The following is a 25332-nucleotide window of genomic DNA, read 5'->3' on the forward strand; positions in this document are numbered from 1 at the left end:
AGGCTGGATGGTTTAGGCAAGAATATACCCACTTTCTAAAAGTGGTATTTTCAAACACAGAATGTTAAAACCAACTGTAATAAAATATGTATTTTATCGTTCTGAGTTCAGGCATACTAAATTTGTTTTTCCACCATGTTCCCTGGGTCAGTTAGGATTATAAGATATTATAATCAAACTGCCCATTCTGGCCTATGGGGGCAGGTAGTCTTGCAATAGTGAGAAACGAAATTGGCTGTAATTCACTATCAGGACATGCACACAGATCATGGCATGCCCTACCTTTCACATACAATGCACCCTGCCCCAGAGCCTACCTTAGGGGTGGCTAACATTTAGAAAAGGGAAGGTTTATGGACTGGTAAATGGGTGCACTCGCCAAGTCGACATGGCAGTACTAAACTGCACACAGACTATGCAATGGCAGGCCTGAGACACACTGTACCAGCTGCTTTTGTGGGTGGCACAATCAGTGTTGCATGCCCACTAGCAGCATTTGATCTAAAGGCCCTGGGCAGACATGGTGCACTGTATTATGGTCTGACAAGTAAATCAAATAAGCCAATCATGGAGTCACTAATCTATTAAAGTAATTTACAATAGGGAGCACTTGCACTGTGGCACTGAATAGCAGTGGCACAGTGCCCAAAGCATCTAACCAGCAAAAACGTATAAAAACAGAGGAGACAACAGCAAAAAATGGAAGGGAGACTCACGCCAATGGTACCAGGTCTAACAGTATTACAGACGTAGGATATGTATATTTAAAGTTTTACATGTCCTGCTGGTGAGAACCCTTTAAAGTAGTTTTTCACTGTGGCAAATGTGTCCCTCCCATAAAAACCACTAAGCTACTTTATAACACCTAATAATGCATAACTACAGTTTGGGACTAGCTAGTTAAAGGATTAAAGGACTCATTGTAATAGAAATTTAAAATCCAACCTAACAGTCAAGTCGCATTGTGAATAAGTATTATGAAAATGCCACTTTAAAAAAGTTCCATTATATACTAATGGGGTATTACTAAAATGGTCCTGACATATATTATTTACCACCCTCAAAGGGGCAGAGATCTCAAAGAATCCATCAGAGAAGTCATGTATACTTTTAAAAAAATGGATGAAACAATCTTTCAAAAGATTGTTTCATCCATTTTTTTAAAGTATATATGATTACTTTTAAAAAGTTGCCATTTCCTGCCTAATCCAAATATGTCTTTCTGCCAGTGTCCAGGGTCACCTGACTAACATTCTCTGGTGGTGCAATGTGTATTTCCCTAGACAATGGGCTAAGGGTGTGGAGAAGTGAGTGTCTTCCTGACATGATGGCCTATGAGGAGCAGTGCCCCAGCCTTGATTGCACTTCAAAGGTTTGCCTAAGGAGCTGCTCCCAGACCTTCCCAACTTCAGAATAAGCCTACCCTCTCATTGGTAGATACAGTTCACATCAGGGCCTATCTACCCTTTGCTTCACTTGACTGACTAGAGCCAAACCCAAGGAGAAGGGAAGAATTGACCAGAACCAGTTGTAGGGTTTGACAAAGGGTCTCTCCCACCCACAAGCTAGCACTGGGAATGAATGTGGCATCCCCAAAACCTGAAATCAGAACACATCTGGACCTGAGAAGAATCAGAAGAAGCACTGCCCTTCTGTCTGAAGAAGGAAGACAGAACCTATGTGCCTTTTTTCAGTTTTACATAGCACAAATTCAATCCAAAGGTATTGAAGCACTTTACATGAGCACAAGATACATTACACGAGGACACATTAATCTTTGGTAGGTACGGGGAGATTAAGTGATTGAAGCCTTGAACCAAGAACCCCAGACGTGACTCCAAGGGCCAGTTGGCAGACCTCCTGTTTGAGCTACAGGGACATATCCAGCTTTCAGAGGCATTTCCTGCTTTCCATCCAACCAGACTCAAAAGTACCTGACCTGGGCCCCTCTTAAAGATTCTGTGGGAGTGAGTCCCTACCCCAAGCGCTATCCTCAAGGTACTGTACCCTTCACTGGAGTTGGAGTTTACTTCTTCCTTCTCCCTATAGTTAAGGTTTCATCATATCCAATGCTGAGCAGCATAGAGTGACGCAGGGCCACACATCAAAACACCACGCTTCTCCAGATCTGAGGCTTCTCCAGATCTGACACATTGCCTTGCATCGCAGTACCAAGCAGCTCCAGATTGACAGGATCTGATGGAAAGACTTGAATCGCAAAACCATGCAGCTACTGATCGCTGGCTTCAATGGACCCAACCCAGAGCCTTGCAACACAGCACCAAGAAGCACCTGATCACCAGTTTCAATGGACCCTATGCAGAACCTTGCATTGCAGCACCACACAGCTCTGCACCAAGGACAGAAGGTACAGTTCCCAGCTGGCCAAACCTGGCCCCATACCAGCCTACATACCATTGTGTTCAGCCTGAACATGTGACTTTGTCTCGGTGCTGCACAACCAGATACCCGCAGTGGTACTTCATGCATTTGGTGATGTTTTTACCTTAGTCTTTAAAATCTCATAACTTAAGTTTTAATGATTGGATTTTTGTCATTTTGTCGTTACCGTATATCTTAAAACATCCTCTATTTTTCTAAATTGGTTTCAGATTTTTCTTGTGTTATTAGAGAGTGTTCATTTAGTGACTTTTGTGGTTCACCCTGTCATGGATTGAGATTATTCTTTTATGTGGGCTCCCATCTTCTTTAACAAATAATCCAATTTCTTACAGCACCCAGCTTTCCCTTTCTTACCTTGAGTCAGCAAAGAAATAAGGATGGCAGAGAAGTCAGCAGGAGCTATTAGTGCAGCAGTAGTTTGATATTAGGAGGTTTCATTGATGATGGCAATTATATTTTGCTGTTTGATGCGTTAGCAAATATATCTATGTCACTACTGATGCCAATAATTCACTTAAAGAATACACATTCTTGTACTTATGCTAATTAGCAAAATGTATCTCTTTCACACGCCTTCTCATTGGTAGACTGTAGTACCTATTGAACAAGCAGATGTCCCTGAAATGTAAGACATTGTGTTGCTGGTTGATGGGGTTGAAACTCTTCTCAAGCAGCAACTACAAATCTTCTCAGGATGAAGTAACAAACAAACCTTAAATTAACCTGTGCTCAACCCTTGGGAAGATTAGCACAAAGCAGTCAGGTCTAACCCAGAGGCAATGTGTAAAATATTTGTACAACACTTCAAACAATAACACAAGAGCAAACACAGTAAAAAGTAGCCCACAACAGAGTTAGAAAAATAGAGTCATTCATAATAAATAAAGTAGGATCAAAACAGCAAAAAGCCAATCATTAGAACTGGAGATATTAAATGTTATAATTTTTGTAAAAATAGTGCCAACAGCCTTACAGGGGCAACTGTGGATAATTGGTTGTGCTGGGCCGGGAAAAAGTCACAAGTTCAAGCTGACTGCGGTGGAGCACAGGCAGGCTACAGGAACCCTGTTAGGCCCACTGAACAGATTATCTTAAATCTTGATTTGTGAAGCGTTTTGAAGATCCACAGCAAATATGGGTCCCGCAGCTGTAGTGACACGTCAGTTCTGAGATGTGGCGAGGCAGCAGAGCGAGGTCCTGCTGCATCATGGTTGAAGGCACCATTGGTGAGGGCTTGCAATACAAAGTCCGGTGTCGAGGATACACAGTGCAGTCGGGGCAATGTGTAGTTCTGACGAGCTGCAAGGCTCTGATGTGGAGTCCATTATCGTCTTCAAAACTGAGGTTATACCCAGGCGTCCCTTGAAGTGGGGGAGAATCTTTAAGAGGTTTACCTTTGAATTCCCCTGGCATCTTGCCTTTCCTGTCCTGGCTCCAGAGGAACTACAGGGATATGCATCCTGTTGTGTGGAGACAGGACACAACCTATTCCAGTGTAAGTGGGGCTGTGCCCAGCTCCTCCCTCCCATCCTGCCAGTGATGGCCCATGCATGCACAACTAAACTCCCTATTGTGTGCAGCCCTGTAATAGAAATACACAAAGCACAACTGCCAGCTACACCCAGTCATGTGACCCAGGTACAGCTACAGGCACTGACAGGCTAAGGCAGAAAAATACCAACTTTCTAAAAGTGCCATTTTTCAAAATTATAATTAAAAATCTGACTTCACTCTAAATTAGGAATGTAAGTACCAATCCAGAGACACCAAACATGAAGTGGTTACCTGTTCCCATTTGGAAATTGCACTTATAAGATGTAATAAGGTAACTACTATGCTACCTTAAGGGAGAAGTAGGCCTTGCAGTGGAAAATATCAATCTAAGAGCTTTTGACTACAATTGAAAAGAACATGTTGATTACATTGCACCCTGACCTCAGGGCTGTCCAGGGCCAACTCTTGGGGTGACTTATATTGTTTAAAAAGGAAGGATTGGACCTGGCAAAAAGGTTTATTATACCAGGTTGAAATGGCAGTTTTATAACTGCACAAACAGTCTGCAAAGGCAGGTCTGAAGCATGTTTACAGGACTGCATAAGTGAGTGGCACAATCCGTGCTACAGGCCCACAGGTAGTATTTAATTTACAAGCCCTGTGCACATGTAGTACCACTTTACTAGGGACTTGAAAGTTAATTAAATATGCCAATTGGGTACATGCCAATGTTACCATATTTTACGGAGTGAGCGCATGCACTTTACCACTGGTTAGCAGTGGTGAATTGTGCAGTCCAACGGCCAGCAAAAATGAGATCAGCAAAAAAATTATTGGGGAGGCAAACAATTTAGGGAAAGACAACCCTAAGCCTGGCATGTCCAACAATACTCGTAATTAAACAAGGCTGGATTTCTACTGTCAGTAAATAAATGCAGAAAAGCTGAATTTCAGTGATGTTGATGCTGATGATGATGGATTACATCATCAGCGTAGTGATCAGAGGTGTCCTGTCTGATGCAATGGCATCTATCTATCTATCTATCTATCTATCTATCTATCTATCTATCTATCTATCTATCTATCTATCTATCTATCTATCTATCTATCTATCTATCTATCTATCTATCTATCTATCTATCTATGTTCTTAACCTCACTATCCATTCCATTATCCTCCTTGTCTTACTTTCTCTCCATTCCCCTCTCCCGTTTTCTCATCGCCTCTTCCGCTCATATACTCACTCTCATTTACTTACTGTTCTCTTGAAACGCCTCCCTCTTTCTCACTGATTGTCTTCCTCTAGAGGTTTCAATTCAAACGGTCCTATGTAAGGTGTAAGTACCTGACTCTATCTTGTTTTTTTTACATTTCGGTTCTGCTTATAATTGAAAAATGAATACTACAAATACAGAATGCAAGAGAAAACCAGGCGAATTACTTGGCCTTATCACTAGGTAGAGCTTCAACTCTACCAGCTGTCAGCTGGTTCACATCTCAACAATATATGCACTTCTTACTCACTTTTCTCATTTTTACTATCCATGTGTTTCGCACTTTTCTCTCCATCGCTCCCCATGTCTACTTCTTACCCTTCCCACTCCTTACTGCCACTCTCTCGTCCCTCTCACTATGATTTTCCTCTTACCTCAGAGATGAATATTTACGACAGAAAACATTGTCTTGCAGCTACTTAACAATGTTAGAAAAACAACTGCGAGGAAAACTCTCATAATGGGAATGTATTGCCTCTCCTATGTAAATTGTGTTGATTTAGAACATTTGAATGCGCAAATCGACCAAATCAGACAGAGACTAAGGGGCCGATCAGGATCGCGGACGGACTTGCGTCCGTCCGCGACCCCAGAGCAGGAGGGAACCTCCGCATGGGCATGCGGAGTTCCCTCCTGTGCAATTAGGATGTGACCGCCACCCTGGCGGTCACATCCTCTATTTTTAACATTGCGGCGGGTGCAGCTTCAAGCTGCACCCGCGGCAATGTTAAAAATGCACGCATTGCTTTTGCATGCAGAAAGAGGCAGGCACCGTGCGGTGCCTGCCGCTTTCTGCATGCAAATGCAGGGGGGTACCATAGGTACCCCCCATGTGCACCCCCCACCCCCCCTTCACCTAGGGGGCCCGCAACGGGCCCCCGCAGTGAAGTTCCGTATGCTTTTCCACGGCGGGAAACGCGCCGCGGAAAAGCATAATTCACTGCCCATCCTAATATGGTGGACGGTGTCTGAGAGACACCGTCACCATATTAGAGCTTTTCCGCCGCGGTTGTAAGCCAACCGCGGCGGAAAAGCTGCGGACGGAAACCAGGACCCACCAGCCATCCTAATGTGGCGGTGGGTCCTTGGTCAGTCCGCTGCGGTTTTTCCGCATCCTCGGGGCCGGCGGTGGCTTCCGCCGGCCCCGAGGATGCGGAAAAACCGCTATCCTGATCGGCCCCAAGAGGTGTGGTTCCATAGTAGGGATACCTCGGCCATTTATAGCAATGCTCTTATACATTTTGTTCAAAACCATAACGCTGTCTGAGGATGACATCGACAATAGCATAACATATGTGCACTTGTTGGGAAACAGGTCATGGACAGCAAACACAGCATGGTCTTCAGTCTGACAATATTGCCTCCGTTCAGACACCAGCCAATGCCCAGACCTCATTGCAAGCCCCCGACCGCCCCAGCCACTCGGAATAATCAAAGTTATCAGGGTTTTCCCACGAGACTAGTCCATGCCCTGCCAACAATATTTGGTAATCAATCCCAAAATCGGCCTCTACACGATAAATATTACTAACACATTGCTCAGCCAGCATTTTCACCAGCGATGCTAGGCTAACTGCATGAGGAACACTGGCACACTAAGCTGGATAAGCTGATGACCAGATACACTGTGCAAGCCTCACAAAAAGCGAAGCATGGACAGTATATCTATTTAAATCACGCGTTCTGTTATCACTAATGATGCATGTTACATGCACAGTGCTCGCCCGACCTGGTCACAGGATGGGGTGGATTTATCGCACTTTATGACAAGTTGGGAGTAGCATGTTTGCTAATTGACACACATGTCCATGCCCAGTGTGATTGTCACAAAAGCCACGTGATTATAACGTCTTGCCATGCAAAGTGCGAACTGGGTGCAAGTCGTCACTTCTGTTCACCCTCATACTTAATCCAAACATATGCCCCAGAATCCACATGGAATGGTCGTTGTTCAAGCTCTGCAGGTACTGCCTAACTGGGTTGCCTAACGCCAGGCTCGGCTTGGCCTATTTCTGCCCCCAGCCCAGTGGTTTGGCAAAGTCCATAGGGCTCTTTGCAGATGTCATTTATTTATGCAAATGCTTTTCCCCCGTTTCCGTTACCCCAAAACTAACGTGGTATTGTTTTTGGCTGTTGGGGGCCAGGAGGTACCTTCAGGCACACTCTACACATGAGTATCCTCACACCCAGAGTCTGCACAGAATGGACTTATACCTTACCCAGGGAAAGAACTAGAGAAGGACTGGGGACAGGCCTCCATTTCCACCCACAGCAAATAGCAATTGTTTGTGGAGATGCAGGTACTGTGTTTACTTTCAATAATACAATTAAACGACAAATCACCCACTTAGGTGCATCGAGGTATTTTCGTTGCTGAGATGGGATAGCAGCAGCTGGTGAATGTTAATATAAGTGTGTTTTTTCCCATCAATGCACTTAATTTTAGAGAGAACTGTACGAATTTTTATATCAAACACTCTAAGTAAGTTTGCTCAAAGCAACCAATGGTCCTTAGCTTTTCAACGACATTCAAGCAAAAAAAAACATTTGAAATGATATTGGATAACCCTGGAGAGGAGTTCACCTACCGTGCCGTAACTTTCCATCCAGCCGTTCTGCTACCATAAAAAACACCTCAGTGAATGTCTCAGCAATAATATGCTGAGGTGAGACCAAGACAATATTGAGACAATATTGAGGTCTGTTTTATTTTTGATTCCGACGTGTCTATGTAAGTGATATTTTCTACCCTAGATTACATGCGGTAAAAGGCTGTTTCAATTTTTTTTAAATATTTTAAAAAACACTAACACTCTCCTTCCGGAAAAAAACTGTGGGAAGTCTCTAGGTAAAACCATGAAGTTGATTATTTTTCCATGTCAACAAACTATGAAGTTGATTTTTTCACACTGGGGCGAAGGATCAACATTAAGCCCTACTAAGGCCAAAAGTGCCTTATTGGTACAAGTTCGCCAAACTGATTTGAAAATCGCTTTTTTTTTAATTATAAAATACAATATGGATACTACCGTCATGTGAAAACACACTGGCTTTGGAGAAGACACTGAAAATCTTCAGCACAGTTGTTAAAACCTCCTGCCTATAACCATCACAACCGATTTTAGAAATTAGACTAAGAAATTACCTCTAATCCTATTAAATTAGACAGGCAAACTTATCATTTTGATAAGAAGATAACAAATGAACAATTGGAAGATAATAGTTTAAGTAGACCGTCAAAGATAATGCCATAAAAAGTGATGCTATGATGACAATTTTCTTAAGATTTTACATTTGTATTCGTTTTACAAACTGCAAATGTTTTAAACTCATTTTAAATTCATTCTCTGGAATTTGATAAAATATTTCTCTAAAGTTTTGCATACATATTTTCAGCAGAAAATATGTTATGTACTTTAAAATAGCACTATAAATAGTTATTTTTTTTGTTAAAGATTGACTTCAGCTGTAGTACATGACCTACTCACAACACCTTTAATGTGTTCTTTCTCCTTTTTCACCATCAATTCTGCACCAAGGAACGTATAAAGGTTTGGTTGATTTTTCCATATAGATAGACCTATGAGTGTTCTGCAAGTGTTTGATTCCTACAGTTTTCGTGACCGTGTATTAATTGTGTCTGATGGTTGAACCACTGATTTTGACCCGTGTCTGGAGTACCGTACCTTTGTCGTGTTTGACTTTTTTGAAGTGAGCCATTTCTGCTCTTTTTCTACACTAACACTTATGTTTTTATTGGGTCAGGAACACCCGAGGCCAGAATATGAAACCAAACTTCTTCAGAAAAAAAGAATGAAGGCAAACGATAGCGAAAGCAGCAAAGTACCGGTAGGTTATGAAATATTTTTGAGATTTACATTTTTATGTGATGTACAGCTACGAAAATCCTCAATTGAACTGACCTTTCTTAAGAAGAAATGTAAGGCAAAGTAATTGTTATACATTTGAAAAACCGTGGAAAAACTGCACAAACTACACTGAGGGGTTTGTGAAACCCTTGTATCCATGACAGTTTTGAAGTTGACTAGTCATTCATTACTCAGAAGTTTGGAAAGCAAATTCAATGTTCATGAATTGTGTACACAAGTTTGTGGAGTCCTTGATGAGGAAAGTATATTATACATGCAGAACTCTGTCAGTAAAAAGTTAAATGTCCAGCACTGCAGATTATTTTCCCGTTTTTACTAGACCTAATGTATGGTGTGACTGTACTATAGAAGAAGAGTGTATTTTAGAATACGTGTTCTTATTTCCTTAAAGTGCTCCTTTTCGTTTAAAATGTACATTATAATAATTCACAATTTTGCATGGAAACATAATTTAAATATGAACACATTATCTATTCCCCACCACAAAATACACACATTTCTCAAGCATTGGCAGACAGTCCTTCAGTCTCAGGAAAACATTGAATACTAAACATGAAACTAAGGATGACATACAAATGCTCCAAAACATTCAAAGGGTTGTAAAATCAATTAATAATTAATTTAATATTAAAATGCATAACTAGTACCATGTAATATCCTCCTATATAGCCATGTAATGGTTCAGGTGACATTTATAATCCACCCAGTCTTCGGCCTCCTGTTATGTTACAATGTCACCTGAACCCCTTAATGGCAATTGTGACCATACGTCCCAGTTTCCTCCTATCTATCTATCTATCTATCTATCTATCTATCTATCTATCTATCTATCTATCTATCTATCTATCTATCTATCTATCTATCTATCTATCTATCTATCTATCTATCTATCTATCTATCTATCTATCTATTTATCTATCTAAGCATTTTAGGTGCTTCTGTTGAAAAAAAATGCAGCGGTGTAAAAACCTGTATAGGCGCATGCACTAGTGAAATGTGGAAAATAATGTACCATGTAAAGGAAAATTGTGTGACATTTTCTGAAAGTTGCTCTGTCAGTGTCATTTGTAACCATATGAGATTATTAGTATTTTTTTTTTAATCAGCAAATTATATGACGATTGCTATAAGTGCATGTTAGACCTGTCTGCCTTTGGGAAGTCCCTCCCATTCATTATTTATTTTGTCCCCTTTTTGCCCCTCATAACTTTTTTCCTTTTTGTGTCCACTGGACTATTTTTACGGTATTGGCCTAGGGGTTAGATGCTCTTTTGCCCTCATAGTTTTTCACCTAAGGCCTAGGTGCCTTTTCTGACTGGAAAGTATGGGACCCACAAAATGGTCGCCATTAACTGCCATAAAGGTGATCTCTGGGAAGGATCCATAGACTAGAATAGGGGCCTTCCAGAACCTTCTGGTCCCTTCTGGACCTTCTGAGGCCACCCTATAAAAGGTCAGCTGCAGTGCAGCCATTTTGACTTTTCCAGAGAAGGCTAGCTGGAGTAAAGGCTGTAGCATAAGGTGGGGGTAGGATAATCAGAGGGTTGATCTCCCAGTGTAGGGACGCTTCCTTACTGTTTCACCAGGCCCGGACTGGCCGTTGCCGGCACCGGGCAATCCCCCGGTGGGCCGCATGGTTGGAGGCCGGTTTTGGGCCCCTGGGGGCCGTTTTTGTTCTAGGGCCGTTTTTGCAGCATAGCTGCAAAAACGGCCCTGTAACAAAAACGGCCGAAAACCGGCCCTGGCACAGAACGTGGCACCCTTCTCCCCTTGTAGTTACCGACCTGACCCTGCCAGAGGAAATCCTGGAGACCCTGGGCGCCTGTCCCCATCCAGCCCCCAGAAGAAAGAGTGGGTGAGGGAGGTTGAATTGGAGTATAGCTCCGACCACTGCCCAGTAGGAAAGGTCCTGGTTTAGACTTAAGGAGTGAAGACCGGACAAAAGAAGGAATTGTAGCGGAGGAGAGGGAATCCTGAGTGCCCTTATCAGTCGCCACAAGAACTGAGAGTAAATAAGCCTTCAGCTGGCATTTCAACAGAATCCCCCCCTTTGTACCTGTGGAAACGAACTGCCACGATAGGGGCAGTGGGTTCATCCTGGACAGAGGCTAAAGCCAAGTGCCTGGGGCAGAAACGCCGAGTGGTTTGGCAGTGTAGTGAAGGCGACTCCATTCTTGCTCAGACTGGTGACTGTGATGGAAAGCTCGCGCTAGGAATCCTTTCCCCAAACTGCGCAGGCCCCGCCGAGTGAACACGGGTCCTGGAGCGAGGGCGGTTCACCGGAGCTGAGCAGGCTCTGTCTTTGAGCCGCTAATCTCTCGCGCATGCCCGGTCAGGCCGCCTCCCTCAAGGAAGGCGGAGTCAGCGTCTGAGGAGGAATCGGGCGTGAGGCGAGCGCCGGCTTCCTTCAGCCTGTGTGGCCCTTTACCCCGCGCAGCTCTAACCATGAGGGGCTGGTCTAGCGGGTGAGGAGGGTCGAGCAGCAGGCTGAGACACACTGAACTTCCCTCCCCCGGCGATCCGGGACTTTGGCCCAGTGGGCCCAGCGCTGTAAAGTAAGGAGTGTGTGAAAGGGGGGAGAGTGAAGGTTGGAGATCTTATGATCGAAGGGCAGAGGAGCGGTACCTAATGGTTGGCCTCACTAGAGTGAACTACATCCGTCAGAAGCCTACAAGACTTTCACAAGGAACCCGATCGGATTAAAACTGATCTGGAATGCTGATTAAGTGGTGCTGATATATAAACCTCTTTGTGACAGGTCTAGAGGAGAGCTTACACGGAATAGTAGAATGGGGGTTATTAAACATTCTACCTTGTGGCTGCAGGTGGGGGATAACTGGAATTAACCTATCTTGGAGGTCCAAAGTCTCCCTGAGCTTGTAAGGTGGCCAGACACTGCTTCTTGAAAGCCCATGTATTGTACTTCAATGCTAATAAATGGAATTGTGAGAACTCTTCTCAGACATTTAGTAATTGATAGAGTCATTGCTTCAATGCATATTTTTCTGTAATTGACTAAGGATATACAGTGGAAAGGAGAACAAAGTATTATTTTTATAAAGCAGCACGTATTTTCCTACAATATTGTGGTGTAGTGTCCTTTTTGTGTGGAAGTGCATCGAGTTACTGCTGGGTGGTGAGCAACCTTTACACATGTGCTTCTGATAACTGACTGTCTTACCCTAGGCCAGGCTGCCCTATGCGACTTGGCAGAGTTAGGTCCAACATATTGGTGTCTAGCAGTGGGATGAGAACTGTGGATGCGACTACTCTGCAGTAACTAAGTGTAATCCACTGACCTACACCAGGAGTTTTCTCCTGGCGGACTTCCTAATTTTTACTTTTGCTTTTTCCAAATTCATTCCTGGTGGTGGGGTGGTGGTAGCTTCAGATTGCCCCCTTGTAAAACTACTCTTTTCGTGTGCTTGTCCCTAAATTGCCTTTAGCAAAATGGAATTTACATTGGAAGAACTGGACACTTATTCTGTGGCCCAGCTTAAGGACTTTTGTCAACAAATGGGAGTGTTCTTTAAGCGTGGTGCCAAGAAGGGGGAACTCCAGACCAGTTTGAGGGCTTGGGTGGAAGCACATAGAGAAGTGAAGGAGGAGGATGAGGGGACAGACCGGGACACGGTCATAGAGGTAGAGGGATTGTTCTATCCTGAGGTGGGAAACCTACTCCCAGGACCAATGACCTACTCTAGGAGGGGCAGTAGTGTCTCCGGAGGAAGCTTGACCGAAGCGGAACTCACAGAAAGGAGGGAAAAAAGGCAACTGAAGTGGGAGTTAGCCAGGTTAGAACAGGAGAGGGAAGAACGGAGGTTGGCTCATGAGTTTAAGCTAAGAGAGCTAGAACTCCAGGCCCTGCAATTAGGACCCTCTCCTACTTCAAATGGTGGCAGCGAAACTAAAGAACCAACCAGGGAGTCCAGACCCTACCTGCCTAAAGACATAGTTGCCAGCTATAGTCAGGGGGATGACATAGCCAAGTGGCTGGCTGCCTATGAGGTCTCCTTAAGAGCCCATGGGATCCAGGAGAAACACTGGGGGGTGGGTTGTACAAATATATGCCTCCCACTGGGCGGGCCACATTGTTAGCCCTAGAACAGGAGGAGCAGACCCACTACCCCACCATGAAGATGGCATTAATCAAAAAGTTTGGGCTAACCCCGGAAAAGTATCGCCAAAAGTTCAGGGGAAGCCACAAGTTAAGCACCCAGAATTGGGTGGATTTCCTGGACTATGCGAGGAAGGCATTGGAGGGCTGGGTACAGGGCAGCGAGGTGAAGGACTATGAGGGGTTGTATGACCTTTTTCTTAAAGAGCATCTACTCGAGAAATGTTTTCCCGAGCTGCGCCAACACCTGGTGGACAGCAAGCTGACCAACCCCCGGAAGCTTGCAGAGGAGGCGAACATCTGGGCAAGTACCCGGGTGTCCTCAAAGGGGACTGGAGGGGATTCCCAAAGGGCCGGACAGGGCGCCCCTCAGAAGAAGAGGGGGGAGATAAAAAGCGGGAGTTCTCTAAAGGTCCCCAAAACAGTTTCCAGTGAAAGGGAACAGGTTTTACCCCTAAGGTTAACCCGCCCAGAAACCCTCCTCCTGGCCAGAGCCAGCAGCCAAGGGTTGTCCACTGCTTTGAGTGTGGTGGTGTTGGACATTATAAGGGAGATGTCAGATGCCCAAAGAGACCACCCCCCCACCGGAGGAAAAGCCCCGGGAGTAGCTAGTGTAGCGCTCGGGGAGGAGTTGCCCTTAGATAAGGGGGGTGAGTGGGCGGGTGTCACCTTAGTGTCCCTGGGGGATCGGGAGATGGTTCCTAAGATCCAGATGCCCCCAAATACTACCAAGTATGGGCAGTGGATCACCATCAACGGCCAGAGAGGGGAGGCTCTGAGAGATACAGGAGCCAGTATGACTGGGTGAGGAGTTAACTGGTGTCTCCAGAGCAGGTGATTCCCAATGTACTCCACCCCGCCGCGATGGCTGATGGCAGAATGGGCCACTACCCTGTGGCCTAGGTTCCCTTTGAGTGGGAAGGGGTTGCAGGTTCACTTCGAGTTGCCGTAAGCCCTGCCGTGCCAGTTGATTGTCTTCTGGGGAATGACATGGAGCACAATGCTTGGAGAGAGGTGGAATACCGAACGCATTCAGAGATGCTGGGTACACCTGACTGGGCCTGTGTAAGCACAAGGTCTGCGACTGCCCGGAGAGGGAGTTCGCCCGGTTTGGAGCCTGGAACAATGGCCCAACCCGCTGCCAAAAAGGGACAGACCCGAAGACAGGAGAAGCCTGCTTCGGCTTCCACACCCCATGTGACAGATCGGCCACCTGCGGTGGTGGACCAGGAGTCCGTGGAGGGGGAAGTAGTCTCTCTGGAGGACCTACCCATCCCTGCTGAGTGGCATGTGGAGGGAGGGCCTACCAGAGAGGAGTTCTGTAAGGGCCAGAAGGAGTGCCCTACCCTTGAGGGACTGAGGCGACAGGCCGAGGCCCAGGCAGCAGGGAACGCTGTGGGACACTACCACATTTACTGGGAGGACGGACTCCTCTACAGTGAACCCAAGGTACCCTTACCTGGTTCATCCAGGGCCTTGGTAGTCCCGCAACGGCACCGAGCCTTTCTGTTGGAATTGGCTCATGAAATACCCTTGGCAGGACACTTAGGTCAGGACAAGACCTTTGCTCGGCTTGTCCCCCACTTTTACTGGCCTCAGATGAAAGTGGCGTCTGACACCTACTGTCGGACATGTGTATCCTGCCAAGCCAGTGGGAAAACAGGGGTGAAGCTGAAAGCTCCTCCGGAACCACTTCCTGTTGTTAGCACCCTCTTTGAAAGGGTGAGCATCGACATTGTGGGGCCATTGGATCCACCAACAACGGCTGGTCACAGGTTTATCCTGGTTCTGGTGGATCATGCCACACGGTACCCAGAGGCAATTCCTCTGAGGACTGTCACTGCACCTGTGGTGGCTAGGGCCCTGATGGGGATCTTTACCCGAGTGGGTTTCCCCAAAGAAGTTGTGTCCGACAGGGGGACAAACTTTATGTCAGCGTACATGCGGGCAATGTGGAAGGAGTGTGGAGTGACCTACCGGTTCACCACTCCTTATCACCCCCAGTCAAGTGGACTGGTAGAAAGGTTCAACAAGACCTTGAAGGGCATGATCAGAAGTCTGCCTGAAAGCCTGCGGAGGAAATGGGACGTCCTCCTACCCTGTTTTCTGTTCTCCTACAGGGAAGTGCCACAGAAGGGAGTGGGCCTCAGCCCCTTTGAGCTTCTGTATGGGCACCCTGTACGTGGTCCTCTCAGCCTGGTGAAGGATGGATGGGAAAAGTCTCCCATGAAGCCTCCCCAGGATGTGGTGAGCTACATGCTGGCCTTCAGGAGCCAAATGGCGAAGTTGTGGAAGCAAGCTTCTAACAACTTGGAGGCCAGCCAGGCAGTAATGAAGGAGTGGTATGACCACAACGCTCACCCGGTGGAGTTGGAGCCTGGCCAGAAAGTATGGGTGATGGAGCCTGACTGTCTTACCCTAGGCCAGGCTACCCTATGTGACTTGGCAGAGTTAGGTCCAACAGTGCACAACTAGATTACCTATTACTCGCCAATGTACCATGCACTGTGCTCTGGCAAATCATGTAATTTCAGATGCCATACGAGTTGTTATTAATGCAATGATTTTTCATGGTATTACTTATGTACCATGCAAGTGTATAACTAGTGTATGGAGGATGTGTGAGTTATGGTTAATCTAGAGTGGCAAGTGAGGTGACAAGACTGTACGGAGGTGCATGAGTTGTTTTAATTTGAAGGTGGTACATAAGTGTAAGTGTGACTTATAACTATGACATATTATTAATTTGAAAGTTTTGTATAAATGATTAATGTAAGAGATAACTATAACGTTAGAGTTTCTAATGTTTATGAAGTTTAAGTTGGGTTTAAACAAATAATAAATAAGTAAATGCATAAGTGGTGCATGACTCATAAATTTAAGAGATACCTGTAAGTATAGAACTTTTAATGTTTGTGAAGCTTAAGTTAGGTTTTTACACCAAATATAGTAATGTTTGCCTAACTAAAACTTACCTTTAACCTTTGTTTTTTTGTATATATATATTACCTACTGGCGGTCGCCAGTAGGTATATATAGTTAGGATTTTTTCTCTATGGAACTTTTGAAAATTCTATGTCTAATAACTTTGGCGTTTGTGGACGGAATCGGGTGAAATTTTCAGGAAAATGGCACATTTTGTTTCTGATCAGCCCCTGAAAATTTGGGGGGGTTTCGTCAAGGGGGGGCCAAGAAAAAAGGGGGGTCCCAAAACACGTTTTTCCCATTCATTTTTCCATAGGGCGTTTGGCCTCACTTTTAGCTCGAACGGCTGAATGGATTTACACGAAACTTGGCAAAATTGTAGGGACTGTTAGCCCGATGTGCCTTTGCTGGTTCTCAATATATGTGCTCCAGTGGATTTTGAGAAATTAACGTTTTAAAAAACAGATATATCTGTGACAGCGTCCTAGATAGCGTACTAGTTCGCGTACTTTTCGCGTAACGGAGCTTTGCGAAGCGAAGCTGATTGGCTCTCCGATGTCTGTCAACATTCTAAACAGTCCGTAGCGGCCGCCATCTTGTCTCTCGGTAGGATCGAGAGACAAGAGGAGGCCAAAACGAAGGGGGAAATGAAGGAAAGGGGGCAAGGTAGACCCCTTCTGACCCCCTAGGATTGATGAGGGGGATATTAAAGTGCCCCGCGGGGCAACAAAAAAAAAATTGCGATTTTTCGCCGTAGAGGCGCGTCCCGGTACGCGAACCGGGCAGCTAACTGGGCAGCTAACCGGCAGCGTAACGGGAGTCTGAGGAGAAGCTGATTGGCTGTCAACATTGTGAACAGTCTGGAGTGGCCGCCATCTTGTCTCTCGGTAGGATCGAGAGACAAGAGGTGGTGAAAAACGAAGGGGGAAATGAAGGAAAGGGGGCAAGGTAGACCCTTCCTGACCCCCTAGGATTGATGAGGGGGATATTAAAGTGCCCCGCGGGGCAAAAAAAAAATAAATTGTGATTTTTCGCCGTAGAGGCGCGTCCCGGTACGCGAACCGGGCACCTAACTGGGCAGCTAACCGGCAGCGTAACGGGAGTCTGAGGAGAAGCTGATTGGCTGTCAACATTGTAAACAGTCCGGAGCGGCCGCCATCTTGTCTCTCGGTAGGATCGATGTCATCAGTGATGTCATTTGAGATGTCATCAGTGATGTCATCAGTGATGTCACTGACCATGTCATGAATGATGTAATATGTGACATCATCAGCAGTGGGTTGCGGGTGCGCGATATATAGTTATTGCAACTAACTATATATGCAAATTTCTATGGTTTTGTGTGAGTAAATTAAGGTTTTGTAAATGCTAATCCCTAACTATATATGGTCTATAACCAATGGTTTTTTCAGTGAATTTTGAAGGTTTTGTAAATGCAAATTCCTAACTATATATGGTCTATAACCTATGTTTTTTTCAGTGAATATATATATATATATATATATATATATATATATATATATTACCTACTGGCGATAGCCAGTAGGTATATATAGTTAGGACCTAGCTACCATAGGAAATCCGCAACATTCTATTGGGAATAACTTTGGCGCCGGTTGAGGAATTTGCGTGTAATTTTCCAAAATTCAGGCCAGCTCCGCTCCGCTCCTTCCCTGAAAGTTTCGGGGGGATTCGTGAAGTGGAGGCTGAGAAAAAAGGGTTTTCCCCATGTTAATTTCCATTGGACGAATTGACAAGGCTACAGCCCGAACCGCTGAACGGAATTACACCAAACTTTACAAAATTGTAGGGACTGGTACGCAGATGTGCCTTTGCTATATTTGGTGAAAATTGCTCCAGTGGTTTTTTCAAAAAGTAACTTCACAAACTCATATATATCTATAGGCGCGCTCCGAGCGCTCCCTGGTATGTGTACCGGGGAGCCCACCCGGCGCGCCACTGGAGTGCGCAAGCGGAAAACTGATTGGCTCTCGGATGTCTGGCAACATTCTAAACAGTCCGGAGAGTCCGCAATCTTGTGTCTCGGTAGAATCGAGACACAAGAGGTGAAAATAAAAAGGGGGAAATTATTAAAAGGGGGCAGGGTAGACACCCCCTGACCTCCTAGGTTTTCTGAGGGGGGCCTAGAAAGACCCTGAAGGGCAAAAAAACTATTTTTTTTAAAAAACATTTGCGGGGTAAGCGCTTGGTGCGTACCCATGTACGCGTACCCTGAGCGTACCACGGGGAAAACCAGAAAAAAAATATTTTTTTGGGCCTAGGGGGTCAGGGGGCTTCTACCCTGCCCCCTTTGCGTGTTTTGCACCTTTGTTTCACTTCTTTCTTGTGCCTTGGTTCTACCGAGGCACAAGATGGCTGCCAACACTTCCTGGTTTGGAGTGTTGATAGACAGTGGCAGCTAATCAGCATGCCCTTCACAGGAAAGCAGCATGCTCATTGGCTGTCAATACTTCTAACCAGGAAGTGTTTTCATTCATCTTGTGCTAGGTAAACCGAGGCACAGAAGAAGCAGAAAAACAAACGTGTAGATTGCAAAAAGGGGGCAGGGTAGAAAGAACCTGACCCCCTAGGGCTGCTCAGGTGGTCCCACAAGGATATTAACATATTTAAACGTTATACGCTAATAGAATTTGCATTTAAAAAACCTTGCGAATTCACTGAAAAAAACATAGGTTTCAGGCTTTATATAGTTAGGAATTAGCATTAAAAAAACCTTGCAAATTCGCTGAAAAAAACATAGGTTTCAGGCCTTATATAGTTAGGAATTAGCATATAAAAAACCTTTGAAATTCACTGAAAAAACCATAGGTTTCAGGCCTTATATAGTTAGGAATTAGCATTTAAAAAACCATTGAAATTGCTCCTATATAGTTATTTGTACTAACTATATTTTGCGCACCCGCAATCCACTGCTGATGATGTCACATATTAAATCATTCATGACATGGTCAGTGACATCACTGATGACATCTCAAATGACATCACTGATGACATCACTGATGACATCATCCACGTGACAATCACATACACCTTTTCATACACTAGTAAAATCTTTCATCACTCTTTGTAAAATACAGAGTATCATATTTGAATCCATTGTCATAGCAATACAAGTATCTAAAAACCCACTCAGTGATTCATAGATGTATACACACATCTAATCCCTTACCTGTAGATTCACTCATACATGCTGTCAATGAACAATAGAGCACTATGAAAAATATATATACACCTATATCGACATTACACACCAGCACACATCCTATTCACATATGAAGTCCTCCTACTCACTTATGCAAACAATGGATCATACTTACATATTTACGTAGCTACACACTTATACAAACACCACTTCATCTATTCATTTAGATATTAAGTCATACTTAGTGAATTATAAAATCATTATTACAAGTATACAGTTATCCATACAGTCACTCACACAATCATTGAGTCTTATGTATACTTACTTATATACAACAATTGACACATACACTGCCTTTTATTTTTCTAGTTTGTTGGACATGTATCATTGAGAAATATATTTGCTCATCACCACACCCATAAAGAGATTCACTCACCCAAGCAACTGTTAGAACATGTAGTTTTAATTTCATATATCTACTATATATATACATAAATATATATATTATATATATACATACATACATATGCATTCAAAGTATATATATATGTAGCCGGGGACTTTGAATTGTTAAGGGATGTTCAATCCATAGTTAACACTGTGCCAGAAAATCAAACACAAAGTGCCCCTCAAGGAAGTCAAGCAAGTCAGGGGGGATTTCCAATTTTAAACACTCAGGATATAGACAGTATTGGAAACAAAAAACCAGAAACCCCATTCAGAAAAAAGTCTAAATTTGTACCAATAATGACAAAAGACGCCATCGATGTTTTCAGTGATGTGGTTGTTTCACAAATAAAGAAATTGAACATAAAAATTACAAATACAAAAAGGAAACTTACTACTCAAGAAAGGAATTATGGGGCACTAATGGAGAAATTGAAAAAACGAAAAGACATTGTAATACGGAACTCAGACAAGGGGGGGAATATAGTGCTGTGGCCCCTCAAGGAATATCTGTCAGAAGCAGAGAGACAACTGAGCGATATACAGTGTTATCATCACAGTACGCCCCTCAAGTATAAGCAGATGCAAGACGAACTCTGGGGTAAATTATTAGCATGGAAAAGTAAAGGCTTACTGAGTCTAGAAGAATTCAAATACTTAAAGAAGGAATTTCCAAAAACCCCGGTGATTTATTTCATCCCGAAAATACACAAGAACAAAGAACACCCACCGGGACGCCCCATCATTGCGGCCTGCGATGGCCCGCTTGAAAATGTATCAAGATACATTGACTTTTTCTTCCAAGAACATGTACAAGGGTTAAAATCCTATGTGAGAGACACAGGGGATTTCTTGGGTAAACTAGGGAAAGTCAAATGGGAGGAAGGTTACATGCTAATTACTCTAGACGTAACATCTCTATACACCTGCATACGCAACATTGATGGTATAAAAGCAGTTGAATATTTTTTGGCAAGGAGACCCATTGAATACACTGGTCACAACAAAATGTTGATGGATCTCCTAATCTTTTGTCTAGAGCACAATTTCTTTCTCTTTAAAAAGCAAATGTTCAGACAGGTACAAGGTGTAGCAATGGGGGCCAGCTTCTCCCCCACATATGCCTGTTTGTTTATGGGTTGGTGGGAGGAGCTGGTCCTTATGAGAAAGCATAATGACACCTATAGAGACAAAGTTATATCGTGGCTACGATATATTGATGATTTAATGATCATATGGAATGGGACAGAGGAGGAAGCAGAAAAGTTCATTGAAGAGTTGAATGATAATGAGATCAACCTTAACTTCACCTCACACATGAGCAGGGAAGAGATACCGTTCCTAGATGTGCTGATTAAAATAGAAAACCAGACAGTAAGCACTACACTGTACAGGAAAGAAACATCTGGAAATTCCCTTTTGCACGCTACGAGTGCACATCCTGTTCATCTCATTCAAAGCATCCCCTATGGGGAAATGCTAAGATTACGTAGGATATGCAGCAATGAGGTAGAACTGTCTAAAAATCAGCTAGCAAGTAAAATGAGGTTTCTAGAAAGGGGCTATAGTGCCAAATGCATCAAGAGCGCAATCAAAAAATCTAGAACTAGATCAAGAGAGGACTTGCTGCTACATAGTAAAAAGGATTTGGAAGGTGACAAATCTAATACTGGAGAAATGGAGGGAAATCCTAGATTGATACTAACGTTCAATCGTCAGCATAAGTCTCTGCGCCAGATATTTAAAAACAATTGGCACATAGTCAAAGATGATCCTATCATTGGGAAAACTCTATCAGAACATCCAACTATAACGTTTAGGAAATCAACGTCTATGTCAGATACCCTAGTGAAGAGCAGTCCTGAGTGCGAGAATACCGCGGACTGGCTAAGCACTAGAAAGGGATTTTTCAAGTGTATTAGCTGCAAAGCTTGTACACATGGAAAAAACACAACAACGTATATGACAGCATTCAGTCCCAAACCTTACAAGATCAGGCAACATCTAACCTGTAGAAATGATTTTGTAGTATATGTTCTAGAATGTGGATGTGGTCTCAGGTACGTAGGGAGTACAAAACTCCCAGGGTACCAGAGAATATTACAACACCTCAGGGCAATAACTAATAATGACCCCAACTATCCAGTAGCACGCCACTTCAAAGAACACCATGGTGGCAAACCCAAAGATCTGCAATATTACCTCATAGACAACGTCCCACTACAAAGAAGGGGAGGTAATAGGGAAGGGGCATTACGTCGCCTGGAAACCCATTATATCCTGCTATTAGATAGCAAGCAACCCAATGGATTGAATATGGGGGAGGACATGTACACATATCTGGAATGATAACATAATCACAATATCATATCTCTAACCCTATAAATGTAAGAAATAAGGAAAACTAACTGAACATAAGAATACAAAAGGGGTCAAGTCAGGAAGAACATTAGGAATCGTTGTAATTAGTAAATCCTTAAGTAAGTTAATTTTATGAATTTTTGATATGTATCTTAAATGTATTGTATAAATTAACTTTTAGAACCATACTGTATAAATGTGCCTTTTCTACAAAATGTACTTTTATATTGGTTTTATGATCTCAGATGGATTGGGAACTTTTAGCTATTTAAACATGAATTGATTTTTTATGAATTTTATTGTTATATTTATTGAAAATTAATTGTGGGAATCATGTTTTACAAACCCAGCTAAGACAAAATCCATTTAACCTGCGACCTACTAAACGTGAAAAAACACCGGCTTATATATGTAAGGAAATAGTAAAATAGAAAAATACGGCACAAGAGCACTTTATTATTTATATGCACTTGAATAGCACTTTTTTTATGTGAGACACTAAAAAAGGCTAATTGGGGGATGTTCCGGGGGAAGCACAGTATTTTGATTTAAATAATAGAGGTATTAAAAACACATCCATGATTTCAATGAGAAATGGGAAAAAGCATACAGTCACGTAATCATGCCATTTTAATATTGAACTTAGTTACATGTATTTATACAAAAGATTGGAGTAACTGTGATGAGCAAAAATGTATTATACAAGTATTTTTGGTGACAACGACGGAATGCCACAATGCAAGGTGAACACAATGTGTTCCCTCAATTCCGAGAATGCATAAATGTATTATACATATAATCACAAACAGTGGATGAAGTTTGTAGTTCTGAAATGCCTAAACGGACTACCATGATGTATATATGTAAATACCTCTTTTATGTCTATTATGAGCACTAGCACTTTAAAAAGGGATGTGCTTCACTGACGTGTTGTCATGTGATCAAGGCAGGGATCTGCCGAAACGCGTCGTGAGGACTGGTGAAATAAACTGAACGAAAAAGCACTAAGAAGGGTCTGCCTCGTTTTTCTTTCTGACCCTATGGGAGTTGGTGGCTGAAGCGAGCATTTGCAAAAAAAAAAAAAAAATATATATATATATATATATATGCATTTAAAGTGATCCTCTTGCTCCAAGGGCGCTCCACAGCGGGTGCTCTGCACAGGGGCCGGATCCTGGCCCAATTAAGTTTTCACAACAAAGGATGCGGCACTCTTGAATAGTGTTTTGCTTATTTTATTGATAAGCGTTCACCTCACCAACGCGTTTAAGCCACTCTAGGCTAGAGTGGCTGAAACGCATTGGTGGGGTGAACCCTTATCAATAAAATAGGCAAAACACTATTCAAAAGTGCTGCATCCTTTGTTGTGAAAAATATATATATAGATATATATATAGATATAGATACTAAACAAACAAAGGTTACAGGGACATTATAGTTATGCTTAGATTTCACTCGTATAAGACTCAGATACCCACTCACACTCCCCCATACAACCACTGCCACAACTACTCACTCAACTACAGCTCTGGTCAGAAAACAACTCAGTCACCCATACAGTCACTAATGCATGCACTCCCACACTTAAACAGTAACTCACTCACCCAGTAACACACAGATACAGACAGCCACACACCGACTTAGCTCACAGAGGGCTGAATTCTACCGCAGTTCTGCTGAGCGGTGGGTTCGGTTTTTGTGTTTTAAATTTACAATCTGGTATAGCGCAGGACGCGCTTCCTGAGGGAAATGACATTTTAAATATACTGTTTTTAGCGCGTTTTGCGCTTTATTAAAAAGAATTATATTCTAGTTCTTAATTATTCAACTTGTGTGCATATTGTGTGCTTGGGTGCATATTCTACAACCTTAGCGCTAACGCGGTTTCTATAATTAGACCCGCCTGAAGAGTAGCGCTGGGGCTGTACACGCTCTAGTTCTTTGGCAGCGTCAGCGTCGAGGTCCCCTCCCTCCCTCCTTCACTTCCTATATCAGGCAGTATGTTCAGTCAGCGCAGCGGACAAGCGCAGCGGGTGCACCGGCGGTGTGCCAAAGGCAAGCCCGTCTGCGCCAGTCCGTGCCCTGACGGGACCAGGGGCCACCCACCCCCCTGTCTCCCAGCACAGCTACTTCTCTACATTTTTAAAATCCCTGGCATCAGACTTTTCTCATTTGGATAGGTGGACCCATGAGAGGCTCCATGAACATCGGCTACTGAGAGATGAAGTGGCTTTTAAATCGGAACCTATTTCCGGAAAACCATGTGGACTCAATATAAGAGTCCTGAGTACAAGTTCCCTGCATAAACACCATTTAGAAGTGTTTACCCTGCTTCATGAGAGCGATATTGATATCCTGGATCTTACAGAGACCTGGTTAGGGGACTCCTCAGCCCCGGATATCATTGCAGCCCTTCCAGACGGCTATGAAGCACTATGGCTCAATAGGCAGGGAAATGAAAGAGGAGGAGGAGTGGGCATTATTTTCAAGAAACATCTCATATTACTAAAGCCCTTGCTGAACATCTTGAGGGTGCAGACCTATTAGGGGGTAACATTTTGTTTAGAAACTCCTGCCTCCTATTTATGGTAGTATATCGCCCCCCACAGACCTCTGTATGGAAGTGGTTATGGACCTGTGTACCCGTTATAAAAGACTTTTAATAGTAGGTGACTTTAACTTTCACTGGGATAGAGTTCCAAAGGATCCCACAGAACGTTATCTTGACTCTGCGATTAAAGCACTTGACTTCTGCCAGTTAGTCGATAGTCCCACACACATTAAAGGCCTTATTCTGGACCTTATTTGGTCGTCACAGCCTTTGGCTACACAGTTAAAGATCACCCTGTGTGCCTTGTCTGATCACTTTCTTCTGAGCTGCTGGGTCCCGAGTGACTGCCAGTTACCACGGTCACCTCCAGCCTGGAGACTAATTTGCGATTGGAAGAAGGTTGAAGCTAGCCATTTAGCCTCCGCCCTTGATACAGCTATTGGTACTCACCCTCATCCATGCAACTTGGCACAAGAGAATGATCAACTTACGGCTACTATTTGTTCTGCCCTTGACCTAATAGTACCAGTGAGAAAGGTAAAAATTAGAAATCAAGAACACGGCGCCCCTTGGTTTATTGATGAACTTAGAGACCCAAAAAAAAAGATTCGCCAAGCCGAGAGGAGGTGGCGGCTAGACTATAAGTTAGAAGACCTTAACCTATATAAATCTATCTTCTCTTCCTACAAATATGCAATCACAGAAAG

The 25332-nt window shown here is 43.6% G+C and overlaps 1 protein-coding gene across 1 annotated transcript in view; it reads left to right on the plus strand.

Moving 5' to 3' along the window:
- ANO2 (anoctamin 2) overlaps positions 1-25332 on the plus strand; it is a 1660301-nt gene that overhangs the window by 1128469 nt on the left and 506500 nt on the right. The window contains exon 14 of the mRNA XM_086939055.1: positions 8937-9020. Coding sequence (XP_086795181.1) covers positions 8937-9020 — 84 coding nt within the window. The remainder of the gene's footprint in view (positions 1-8936; positions 9021-25332) is intronic.

The sequence above is a fragment of the Lissotriton vulgaris genome, chromosome 1_1 (assembly GCF_964263255.1).
Source record: "Lissotriton vulgaris chromosome 1_1, aLisVul1.2, whole genome shotgun sequence".
Lineage (NCBI taxonomy): Eukaryota > Metazoa > Chordata > Amphibia > Caudata > Salamandridae > Lissotriton > Lissotriton vulgaris.